The sequence below is a fragment of the Peromyscus californicus genome, unplaced genomic scaffold (assembly GCF_007827085.1).
Source record: "Peromyscus californicus insignis strain IS unplaced genomic scaffold, ASM782708v3 Scaffold_5__1_contigs__length_169319896, whole genome shotgun sequence".
Lineage (NCBI taxonomy): Eukaryota > Metazoa > Chordata > Mammalia > Rodentia > Cricetidae > Peromyscus > Peromyscus californicus.
The window spans coordinates 587,298-599,797 of NW_026294573.1; the positions used below are offsets into that span (position 1 = coordinate 587,298).

At 52.2% G+C, this 12,500-nt stretch overlaps 2 protein-coding genes across 2 annotated transcripts in view; both read right to left on the bottom strand.

Annotated features, from left to right (window-relative positions):
* Positions 1-47: 47 nt before the first annotated feature.
* Positions 48-5,810, bottom strand: Tmem240 (transmembrane protein 240). The gene is made up of 4 exons (XM_052715897.1): positions 5,502-5,810; positions 5,119-5,225; positions 853-1,061; positions 48-779 (listed from the first exon to the last, which is right to left on the bottom strand). The coding sequence occupies exons 1-4, from the start codon at positions 5,556-5,558 to the stop codon at positions 631-633; spliced, it is 522 nt and encodes a 173-aa protein (XP_052571857.1). The 5' UTR covers positions 5,559-5,810; the 3' UTR covers positions 48-630.
* Positions 5,811-6,878: 1,068 nt separating this feature from the next.
* The window catches only part of Ssu72 (SSU72 homolog, RNA polymerase II CTD phosphatase), a 36,109-nt gene continuing 30,487 nt past the window's right edge, over positions 6,879-12,500 (bottom strand). The window contains exons 3-5 of the mRNA XM_052715899.1: positions 8,879-9,018; positions 8,236-8,354; positions 6,879-7,189 (exon numbers count right to left, since the gene is read on the bottom strand). Of these exons, the coding sequence (XP_052571859.1) occupies positions 7,088-7,189; positions 8,236-8,354; positions 8,879-9,018 (361 nt within the window). The 3' untranslated portion in view covers positions 6,879-7,087. The remainder of the gene's footprint in view (positions 7,190-8,235; positions 8,355-8,878; positions 9,019-12,500) is intronic.

The window sequence follows — 12,500 nt, forward strand, 5'->3', positions numbered from 1 at the left end:
AGCCCTCAATAGCCCCTGGGATCAGAGATGATGGAAGAAGCAGAGGCTGGAGCTTTCTGGAGAATTTACTGGCCAGGCAGGGTGGGCTTCACAGTGAGGGCTGGGACACCTGGGGCCATCACATCTTTATTGCTGCTGGGGGCCCGCCCTTCCAGTCCCACCCTCCAGTCCTCCAGTCGCACACGCCCCATGCACATGCTCCCGTGTGCAGATGGGCGCAGGCCCTGACACATCCCTCCCCTCCAGACGGACGGATGGACAACAGGTGCACAGGAAACAGTGGCTTTCAATGAGATGTGGCCTTAGGCTAGCATGACCCAGGCCATGTCTGTCTCCATTGTGAACCCACCACCCTTGGCCCCAGCACCTCTAAAAGCCTGCCTTTGTGTCCTGCTCACTGTGGAAACCAGGTTGCTGTCCCTGAAGCCCAATGGCCATCCCAACCCCAGCCCCCACCCGACCCCCTTTATAAAAAGAAGAGACAGCACCTTCCACTGGATTTGCCTGCTGGCCACAACCCAACTGGCCACAGCCCAGCATACCCTGGGCCTGAGGCCGCAGTCCCGTCTTGCCAGCTGAGCGTCCACGAGGTCCCTTTACATGTGCACAGCAGCCCCGAGTCCTGTGCACTCACAGGTGCCGTGGGCTGGGGTGGCCGTTGTGGTAGAGCTTCTGCTTCACGTGCACCATGTTCCCTGTGGGCTCCTCGAAGGGCCTGTGCGGCCGCCGGCCCAGCTCCCGCAGGCTGCACAGCTTGGGCAGCCAGGTCCACGAGCCATCTGCAGGGGGACAGGGCAGTCAGGTGGCCGGGCTGGGCCAGAAGTGGTGCCCGCAGCAGCGCGTGGCACTCACCATAGCGCCGACCAGCCCTCCAGGCGCGCACAGCACAGTGCAGGACACCATCCATCCACACCAGGAACCAGCTGATGCAGAAGCCCAGAAGCAGCCCCAGCATAAGGTCGATCTCCTGCTTGGTCACATTGTCTGTCACAAAGTAGTTCTCAGATGCGTCCACCACCGACTGGTCCCCGTCGTATGGGATCACGTAGTGGATGTGGTGCCTGGGGGCGGCAGGGTGGGCTGGCACCTCTCCTGCCAACCCTGGCCCAGCCTTCCCCAGGTCCGTGCTGGGCTGGTTAGGGGACCCAAAGTGCATGGCTTGACTCCTATGGGCCACCCTGGGAAGTTCTCTGAAGCAATCCCTGTGTGTGCTGGGTTGGGAGGGGAAACAAGCACCCCCAGGCACAGATAAGGTCACCTGGCAGAACTGATGGGACAAGTGGAGACTGTAGCCCTGGAGATAAGGAGTGAGTTCAAGGAGAGTAGGAATGGCTGGGATGAATGTTCCACCCAATACGCCATTCTTCCAAAAGTCCTGTAGCATGGTTCACATTCACCTACAGGCCCTGAGGGTCTGCCAAGGTCCTAGCACAGCCAAATGACCCAGGCCCACCCACCAGACATGCCTCTTGGTCTTTACATACTGCTCTCAGGAGGCCACCCACAGGAATAGCATTTGTTCTTTTTCTTCCACAATCCCTGCCTTGGGCCTATGGCTTTCAATATCTACCTCCTACCCATTTTGCTGGAGGTTTTGGGAATCTTTCCTCTCACTCATGTCCACCACAGACCCACATGTCTGTCATCCACTTACTGTTCTTATAATGGGCCGTTTTCAGCTATTCAGGTCCACGCTGGACAGGTTTTAGAGCCTTCTGAGTATAAGCACCCACTATGGTCCTGGTCTCTTTGTGCCTCAGCCACACTGTGCCTGTTTGCCTCCCTGTCCTAGGCTTCTTGGAACTGTCCATTGCTTTCATGCCCTGGGTCATCTCAGCTTGCCCTGGATCCAATACTCTCACACAGACATACATGTAGGGAAGGCTCCCAGGAAGTCCTTCTATCCTGTCATTCTAGGTATAGTGGGCCAACTGATGGTCCACAAAGCCAGCAGTCTGGATGTCGGGATCCCAAGAGTTCCATTGGGACCACACTCTTTCATCTTGCTGACAGTATAAGGGCTGCCAGGGCTTTGCTATGAGGCTGCCTTTCCTGGCCCACCCACTTCCAGAGCCATTAGTAGGTGGGCCTTCTTTCCACTGCCCACCATGTCTGCAAGGAGCTCCAGCTGCCTTTGAGTCTCCACGTGGGATCTACAGACACCTCAAATGCATGCTGAAAATAGCTTCTCGCTTCCTAAACCTGCACTGCTTCCTCCTCTCAGTGAGAGGCTGGAACCTGTGTCTGCCTATAGTAGACCCTCAGCCTTTCCCGATACAAACTCTTCCTCCCTTGTGCCCATTTGCTGATGTCCCTGCCCCCAATAGTGGCCACACGGATGCTTCCGCATAGTGGGGTTGGTATCTTTAAACCCAAACCCAGGTGAGCAGGGGAGGGAGGGACAGCCGTGACACTCCTCAGATCCTCTTCTGATCTTCCTTGGAACCCCAAGGGCTAACTGGTCTACAGTTTGGCCAATCCCAGCAGGCAAAGCTTAAGCTGCTAGCATGACTGAGACACCTAGCAGCTATCACTCATCTGCTCATGTGCAGCCACTGGCATCATCATGACGGATGGATGCTATTGATCCTGGTACAGAAAGTATGGCTGTTCCAGGCCATGGAGGAGTAGTGCTTCCAGACCACCAGGGATTGTAACAGGCTCTGGTGGGATTGGGTCAGCCTAGGCCCCCACATCCTTCCTCTAGACTGTCCCCAACATATACTTCCAGGAAAGGATACACAAAGAACCTATCAAGGAAGCAAGAAGGACCCTAGGTAGCCTACAAGTAGGCCAAGGTGAGGCTCCAGCCAACCTGAGGCCTCAGGAATCCAGGGGTTAGAGGTTATGACCTGTGCACTTACAGTTAACTTGGGTATCTACAATTCCTCCCCTGGCCTGACTCCTAACCCCACACCGAGCCCCTGAAGACAGGGGCTTAGGTCTTCTGAAAGAAAGCAGGATGTGCTGTGTACAAATGAATGTCTGATATGTACATACATGTGTCCTACCTCCATGACACATGCTGCCTTGTGTCCACTTGAGGTCAATGTGTGTCCGGTATACACGTTGTCCGCATGCACAGGACAGGCGTGTATACTATGGACATGGGTCCCACAAGCCCCACACCCATGCACTGTGCACACTTTGGGTATGAGCATGGTGCGTCACACATAGATGCACATTCACTCAGCTTTGAACCAGCCACCCCACTCTGTGTCATGTGCATGGATCTGTGTGTACACACAAATGTTGCCTGCTGATGTGCCTTGTTTAGAACATTAGTTTACATACATGTTCTCTGTCTATAATTCTACAAATAGCCATGTATAAGGCAGACACGTGTACAGTTATTCTGCAAAGTATGTACACATAGGCAAACTGTCGACACCACATGTGTACATGGTATGTGCACAGATACCCCATTTGCAAACTAATCTGTAGTCACTTCACCCACACTGAGATGTTCTGACATTTTCCCTGAGCACACTGAACTGTATATTGTTTTATATACATGTACTTTGCATACACATATATGTAATCAATATACAAAAATGCTTTGTACAACAAATTTACATACCCTGTATGTAGAGTTGTGTACAAAACACATACATGTAGAGAGACACACGCAGAAACACTGTCCACAGGAGGATGTGGCTCTCCACATTTTTGCGCACACAGGCCTTTCTTCAGGCTCTACTCTACAGGTGTCTGTTTACATGAGTCCACAAGTACTCTGGATGCTACATGAGATGCACATATATAACCTGTATAAATGGACTCTAAGAACACACCCTCTGCTCAGGTAAACCATTCAGTGTGCTGTCATGGACAGCGCTGAACCAACCATGTTATAACAGCCCCCATATGTAGTATCCATTCCCAGTGTTCACGGGCCCAATGACTGGGCCCAGGACGTGGATTCTGTCTTGGGAAGACTTCAGAACACACCTACAGACATGGTCTGGGAACAGCAGAGCTGATCTCATATCTTTTCTGAGCCCTCTAATGTACCAGAGGTACAGATGGTGTGCACCAAGATGGAGCACAGGGCTCTCTGGGAATGTGTGGCCACACAGCAACTTTCCCTACCATGTCCAACGCATGTGCGGGCATGTGCATCCCCTTTCTATTTGCTGTAATGCCCATGATTTGCAACACACTTGACTGTACCCATAGCCACATGTGCACTTAGGAGACAGACATGCAGCTGTCGTGACCTGCTGTATGTGTGCAGACCTCTGGAGCAGAAGCATAGGGTGGGGTAGGGAACTGAGGGTCTGTGATTCTAGCTCAACTCTTCCCTAGTTGTGTAACCTTGAGCAAGTCTACCCTCTAAAATCTCCATCCACTTCCTCCTAGTCTGCCCAGTAGGGACAACGGTTATCGCATGAGGGCATCTCTGGAATGAGTGCATGCGGATGTGCGAGTGCGCTGTGTACGCACATGTATATGCACAGACAGTACACACATGCGCGGCTCATGAGAAGATGTTTATTTCATACATGGACATACAAACATGCAAGGCCAGAAGACTTCATTACCACACATGCACAGAAGGGGGGGTCCCTGAGGGTGTGGTGGGTCTCATTGTGACCTTGAACAAACCTCAGCCTACTTCAGCTCTTCCTCTGCACAATGATCAGTTGTGGCAGGTGTTCCTCAAGGTAGGCCCTTTCTATCTTGATCTGCACTTGCCTGCCTTGGACACAGTAGACCCAGGAGGAAGACTTGGGCCATAGGCAAGACTACTGTCCCAGGCTTAACCAGCTTCCTTGCTTCCACTGTGGGCACTACTCAGGGCTGCTGCTCCCAGGCCTCCAGGCCCTGAACCAGGAGGCTCCATGGCCCATAATGCCACCACCAGGCAGCCGTTTCTCTAAGGGAACTGGAGGAAGGGGTTCCTAACAGACTCAGTCATGCTTCCTTTCCCAGGGAGGCAGCTGGCTGATCTGAGGTTCCCGTTGGCAACCCCTCCCCCAGCACCTGGCGGGCAGAAGCGGGCCCCACCATTCAGCTAGGCTCTGCGGCCCAGCCTGCTCCGGGCTCACCGGCAGAGTAGGGCCCGCTGCACAAGTGTGATCGCGTGTGTAGTGCCTAGAGCCGGGGCGCACTCACCGGCCACAGTTGCAGTGGCAGACGCGGTCCTCGCCCCGCAGGTGCGGGAGGATGTAGTTATGGAATCGGTCCAGCAGCGCGTTCATGTCCATCAAGCACGCGATGGCCTGGAAGAGCCCATGACCGGTCAGGGCGAGGAGTGGGCCGGGCCGAAGGGGGTGCCGAGTTGGGAGCGTTGGGCTGCCAGGGTGGGTGGGTGGGTGGGTGGGGAAGCGCAGGGCAGCCGGGGCGAGGGCAGCGCAAGGTAGCAGCGAGGGTAGCGCAGGGCAAGCCGCGGAGGGCAGCGCAGGCCGCGCGGGCCGGTAAACAAGGAAGCGAGGTGGGGTGGGCGCGCGCGCGGGCGGGAGAAGCAGGGGACGCGCGCGGGAAGCCCCTCCGCTCACCATCACGATCGACGCCCCCAGAATCATGAAGATCATGGTGTTCGCACTCATGGACATCGGGCGGGGCCGGGCCGGGCCGGAGCGCCTCCCCCCGGCCCCGGTGCCCCTCCCGGCCCCGGCCCGATGCTGAGCCCGCGCCGCCTCCGCAGAGGTCAGCGCTCGTGCGCCGGGCCGCCGCGGGCCCCGGGGGCAGGCGCGGTCACAGGCAGCAGAGATGTGGGGGCTGCTGTGGGGTCGCTCGCCCGCCGCCCGCCGCTGGCCGCGCTCCGCTCCGCCCTCCGGTGCTCCCAGTGCCCGGCTCCCTGCGGTCGGCTCGGCGGCCCCCTCCCTCCTCCCCCTTCCCTCCTCCAGGCTTCTCCCTCCCTCCTTTTCTTCCTCACTATCTCCTCCCTCCTCCTTCTGCCTCCGCCTTTGGGGAGGGACTTCGCCGCCCCGCGCCAGCATCCAGGATCGAGGTTCTCCACTCCTATCCCTGGGACGCAGACCGAGACCCCTCCCCTCCGGTCTCGGCTCCACATTCTGGCCCATCTCATCCGTTTTGGCTATGATCTCCTTGCCTAGTACCACGCTGGACTCTTTCTAGCCTGGATCGGGTGGTCGTTTCTGCTCTACTTCTCCGAGTAAGGCCCCTCCTCCTGAGTCCCCTGGTTCCAGAGAGGGGCAGGAAGGTCAGCACCCAGCCTCCTCCATCAAGAAAATGCCATCGGGGGAGGGGCCTGCAAGGTCAGAGAGCCAGAGACTATGACTGCATGACCAGAGGTAGGAGGGCAAGAGAGAGAGTGAGCCAAACAAGGGTGCCACAGAGCGTCGTGGCAGTGGTGGGAAAGGCTAGCAGGCTTCTGGGAGGGAAGGGGTGCTGGACAGTAGCCTGAACCTAGCAACTCAGTGTCTATGGTCTTGTGGCCGCCTCTGACACTGGGAACCAAGTGGGGTTCCAGGCCCTTGCTTGCCCTGTCCACAGTAAGAACCAACCCTGCCCTGAGTGACAAGAGCAGTGAGAGGACGGCTGACCTCCGGCCCCAAGTCCAGACCCCACTGTGCACTGTGCACTGTGTCCAAAGGTTCCAACTGGAACCATCAGTTGTGTTAGATCACCTAGGCCTGGCTGTAGGACACTAGGATTCTGGCCCTATCTCTCAGAGGGTGGTCTCAGGTATGTCACAGGGCTGGACTTAAGGGCCCTGGGTAGCCTCTTCCCCTGCAGGGTTTCAGGCCAGAAATTCAGGCCAAATCAAAGACCTTCCTTCAGCAGCACCTATTTTGTGGTGATTCCAAGTCCCCCTGCCCCCATAAGGCGGCCTATTGTTTTATTTAGGTTTTTGTACAATCCAGCAGGGAAGAGAAAAGGGGTAGGCGGGCCAACAACAAACACATCTATAGGCTGTACAGTAAACCGTCTTTATTTCTTTTAGTTAAAAACAATGGATTTCAGTCTGGCATTTCTGTGTACTTCTCATTCCATATGTACAGTACATTGGTGATGGACACCTAGCATTATACACAAATATCAGAAGGGAAACACATTGAAAAAGTGGCTCCAAAGGTGACGACTGTGCAGGACAGGTCATGCACCAACCATGGGTGGCTCAGTAGAAGCAGACAGTGTGCAGAAAGGCCCGGCCACTCTTCTCCTCAAACTCCTGCAGCAGCTCATCGATCTCATTCTCCATGTCCTCAGTGTGCTGGATCTGGGGAAGCAAAGCCTTGAGTGACACCCAGGCACTATGACATGCCTTCCATACCCCTGCCCTGTGCTGCATCTTCCTGCAGTGGGCCAGCTTCAGGATCGTTTCCTCAGGGTTGTCCCAATGGGCCCTTCCTGGCAGTCCCTGCTATGGATGATGATGGGCTCCAGACCTACACAATGACCACATAGCATCCCATATTGGGAGGGGCAGAGCTAGCTTAAAAGGAAGGACTGGACCTCAAGCTGGAACTCAGGCTCTGCTCTCAGGCATCACAGGTACACGGAAGCCTCACCAACCAGTGCCACCTGAACCTTGCAATGAGTGAAGCGAGGCACACAAAGATACAGGCATTTTCCTAGAACTGTCCAGCAAGAGGCTGACATGCTTCGGGGGGGGGGGGGGGGCAGCCTGTGCACTGCAGCATGTTAACAGCACATCCAGCTTCGATCCCTCAGACACCAATGGCTTCTACTGGTTGTAAAAACCTATAAGGTGGCCAGACATTGCCAGCAGTTCTTTGAACATTTAAGTGAGGGGGCTAGCTGCTGACCACATAGCCCTGTCTCCAGATCATCAGCCAAACCACAAGCTCAGCAGTAACCCTGAAAGTAGAAAGTGCGCTGAGTTGAGCAGGAATATGGATCCCCCACGTCAGCCTCTACCTGGTAAGCCAAGAGAACATCAATTCTGTCACAGCCAGCTAACCTAAACAAAATTCTCAAGGGCAAAAGGCAGAACAGAACAAGGCACATGGCTCTTCCCACAAAGTACTCTATTCAGTTCTTCCAGAAGAGAGGCCTATGATCTGGGAGATGTCACACATCACTTCTACCATGAATAGAAGCACTGGGGTAGGTTCTCAAGCCAAAGCCATTGGATAACTTTCTAGAGTGTGCACTTCTTGGTCTTTATTTGAAATTTAGTATTTAACCAGGATGTAAAAATAAGTTGCTAGTGATAAGAAGCTCTCCTCTTGCCCCAAGAGGAAGTGAATCGCAGCTACTTCCTCTGGTAAGGACTGCCTGAACCCAGGTGCTCAGACTCACACACTGGCAGAGCTCGCAGATAAGGAATGCCCCCAGGGTGGCCTCTTCATGGTTGTCCTGAATGTCCACATTGACCACATGCACTGGCTGGCAGGTCTCCTGTTCTCTGGAATTCAGATCTGATTGGAAAAAGAGGCACAAGTATTACTAGACACCAGGTAACAGAGTGCAAGTCCAGCTCTCACCACACCTGCCCCCGAACTCTGTGGAGTAGAACTCAAGGACTGAGCATCCAAGTCCAAGGAACTAACACGAGGAACGGCCCTACAACACAGGCTAAGTGAAGAAACCTAGGTAAACAGTATACTCAAGGCCATACTATGCCAGCCCGTGCTGTAGTCAACACAGCACTTTCTATAAGATGCTGGCCATTTCTATAAAATGAAAAGCAAACACTGAAGGCCACAAGGCTTACAGAGACATACAGGTAGTTTTGCTGGACATCAGTCCTTGGCTTACTCCTCACAGGCCATCCTCCAGATGTCCACACAGGTTAAAGGATGAGAGGGGATGTCCTGTGTCTCTTTCACTGTTGCCCAGGGCCTGATGCCTAACCTGCCTTCCCTCATCTCCGACCCCATAAATCTTCCAGCCTAGTGTTGGTGGCACAGCCTGAATGGTAGACCAGGCCCTGTGAACTCACCTTCTACAACCTGGTCATAGACTCGCTCTTCACAAGTGAGGATCAGGTCAAACAGGTCCTTGCAGTTCTGGAACCTTTCTGGCCGGGGCTTGATCCTTTTATTTCTGTCCAACATATGTAAAATTCCATTCTGTGTATAGCTGAACACCAGAGTCAAGGAGCTTTGGATAAATAATTGTTCACTAACCTAGTCCTGCCTGTAAATAAATGGCCTCCCTGCCTATCAGGGTTCCAAGTTGGTCCTTGTCAACAGGGGCATCACAGCTCTAGGCCTTAGCATAGAATTGGTCACCACTGCCCCACAATAGGAAGGTGCTGACTTCTTGGGAGTGTCATGATTTCTATGATACCCAAACCTGCCAAGTGGCTCCAGATAGCCTTGGCCATTCTGTTTTTGTTTTTATGTTTTTTGAGACAGGGTTTCTCTGTGTAGCTTTGCGCCTTTCCTGGAACTCACTCTGTAGACCAGGCTGGCCTCGAACTCACAGTGATCCTCCTGCCTCTGCCTCCCGAGTGCTGGGATTAAAGACATGCGCCACCACCGCCCGGCATCTTGGCCATTCTGACTGGACAGAAAGCAGCAGCATAGCACTGGCCTCCTCCTCTCGGACAGTGACCTTTTCCTCTATCATACTGACCACAGCTCTGACCTGTGCTTTCAGCACTAGTTAAGGTATCTTTTATCTGTGCCTGTTTGTTTTACTGTCTCATCCAAGCACAGGGTAAAGCATTTGTTTCCTCTCAAACTGGAGTCTTACTGCAAAGACAATGCTGCCAGGAAACCAAGCCTCAATCCAGCTAAGCTACAGCAGGAAGAAAATCTGGAAAAATCCACTGAATCTCCTCCCACGCCCCCGCCCCTCCTCACACACACACAAGACAGGGTTTCTCTGTGTAGTCCTGGCACTTGCTCTTAGACCAGGCTGGCTTCGAACTCAGAGATCCACCAGTCACAGATCTCCTGAGTGCTAGGATTAAAGGCATGTACCACCACACCCGTATTCCACGAAATCTCTCAAACCTCAGCAACAGAAAGGACTGGGAACACCCTACTGATGGTCTAAAAGGGACAAGCTCTGGTTCAACTAAAAGCAGGGAGACTGCCAGCTGAGCCCAAAGGGATAATCCAGAGGATACCTCAATGTTCAGGCCCATCAGCCCTGACAAAAGACAGGAGAACCACTGCCTTTGGGGCCTTCAAGATTGTGCCACCCTATCCTCAGATAGTTCCTGGAGCACCCATAGTCTGAGGTTTCCTCTGAGCTGCTCTGGACACTTAGAAACAAGCACCTGTTTTAGGGGAAACAGAAAGGCTGTTCAGATTCAGTTCTCTACTATGATGTGGAGCCTGGGGACTGACTTCAGGCTTGAGCACAGGTACCCCTACCTGCTGAGACATCTTACCAATGTGTCAACTTATTTAAATAAGTTCATTGCTGTGGGATGTTCTGTATGTCAAATGTGTTGCTGATTAGTCAATAATTAAAACACTGATTGGCCATTGGCTAGGCAGGAAGTGTAGGCGGGACAAGGAGGAGAATAAAGCTGGGAAGTGGAAGGCTGAGTCAGAGAGACACTGCCAGCTGCCATGATGAGAAACAGCATGTGAAGATGCTGGTAAGCCACGAGCCATGTGGCAAGGTATAGATTTATAAAAATGGATTAATTTAAGCTGAAAGAACAGTTAGCAAGAAGCCTGCCATGGCCATACAGTTTGAAACCAATACAAGTCTCTGTGTTTACTTGGTCTGGTCTGACGGCTGTGGGACTGGCAGGTGAGAGAGATTTGCCCTGACTGTGGGCCAGGCAGGAAAACTCTAGCAACAAATGGCGTCCAACGTGGTGGCAAGAGTTTCCACCTAAAAACTGAGAAAAAAGATTCTAAAACGGAGCTAAAAACAGTTCCTAATTGTCTCTCTCAAATGAGCGGCAGCTGCTGGTTTGAGTTACTGGTGGGTTCCTAGCGTGCGTGCTCGACCTGCCTGTGGCGGGAATGAGGCCTTTGCAAGTGGCACTTTGAGCTGCATGGTGGATTTAGCCTTTGCTGGTGCAGAGCAAAAGGGGAGGTTTCTGGGCTACACGCTGCTTGGCTAAAAGCATAGACCCCCGATAGCTCCCAGAGCTGGCGGTAAACCATGGCCATGTTGGTAAGCTGAAGTGGGTGGATCCAGCAGCCACAGCTGCTGCAGTTTAAGGCAATAGATTCACAATAAGACAGATTCAGATGTAATAGTTTACAATGTGTGTAAAAGATACGTAGGCTTGAAAGAGACAAAAAAGATGATATATAGAGTTATAGAAACAAATACATAGTTTTAAAAAATAAAGTCTTTAAAGAGACAGTAAAGGTAGTATAAAAAATAAGCCACGTAAAAATGGATATTACACAGAGAATCTGCATTGTGTTGTCTTTGGGACTTTTAACTGCAGAAAAACATTTGATTGTAAAAGCTGTTGAGTTATGCCAAAATGTATATTTTAAAGGTACCTTGACTTCAAAATTTGGATATAAGGATATGTTACTTTGGAAAGGAGACTCTGCTTTTGTTTCCACAGAAAGCCAGAGGCTATGGATTTGTTCAAGATTAAGATACATTAGGTTTGACCAGCCAAGACCCCCTGAAAGGTCTCCTATGACACCATGGCCCAGATGATCCAACATCCAGAATGGTTTCAAGGCAACTGGCTCAGACGATACAGCCTCATGGACTATTCCATAATCCTAAAATTTTCTTTGTTTCCCCATAAGATACAGCGTCCCCCTCCAGCAGGAAGTAGTAAGAGAAGCTACGTCCAAATTCCCAAATTATATGTAACTTTACTTTGTTAAGGTTAAAACCTTCCTTTTTGAAAAAAAAAAGGGGGAAGTGCTGTGGGATGTTCTGTATGTCAAATGTGTTGCTGATTAGTCAATAATTAAAACACTGATTGGCCATTGGCTAGGCAGGAAGTGTAGGCGGGACAAGGAGGAGAATAAAGCTGGGAAGTGGAAGGCTGAGTCAGAGAGACACTGCCAGCTGCCATGATGAGAAATAGCATGTGAAGATGCTGGTAAGCCACGAGCCATGTGGCAAGGTATAGATTTATAAAAATGGATTAATTTAAGCTGAAAGAACAGTTAGCAAGAAGCCTGCCATGGCCATACAGTTTGAAACCAATACAAGTCTCTGTGTTTACTTGGTCTGGTCTGACGGCTGTGGGACTGGCAGGTGAGAGAGATTTGCCCTGACTGTGGGCCAGGCAGGAAAACTCTAGCAACAGTTCATGGTGCTTTAAAAATGCCTCCTACATTCGGACAGTAAAGGCAGCTTTTTAGAACACATTTAAGTGGCCATCTAAACAGTTTAACTTGAAGACACCTGGCCAAGAGCTGCTAGGCAGTTCCATTTCCTGCATCATTAGCTGCTTCTGGGGCTAGGTCCTGAAGCATGGTACCCTTCCTGTTTCCCTGCTGGCCATAAGAAGAGCTGCATCCAGGCTTGTAGAGTCTTTCAAAGGCCCTGGGGGAAAGAATGTACCCAGTGGCTGGTACAACTTCTGGGACAGAGGACAAGGAGGAGTAGACCTTTTGGGCAGGAATCAGTCAGGATCCAGGTACTTAAATTTAGCACTGACCCCAAGG

Excerpts from the sequence above, each read along its gene's own strand:
- Tmem240 (XM_052715897.1), bottom strand. The coding sequence starts at position 5,558 with ATGTCCATGAGTGCGAACACCATGATCTTCATGATTCTGGGGGCGTCG. Across the intron at positions 1,062-5,118 it reads TGCCACTGCAACTGTGGCCG|GCACCACATCCACTACGTGA; the intron begins GTGAGTGCGCCC and ends TGCCGCCCCCAG. Across the intron at positions 780-852 it reads GAGGGCTGGTCGGCGCTATG|ATGGCTCGTGGACCTGGCTG; the intron begins GTGAGTGCCACG and ends GTCCCCCTGCAG.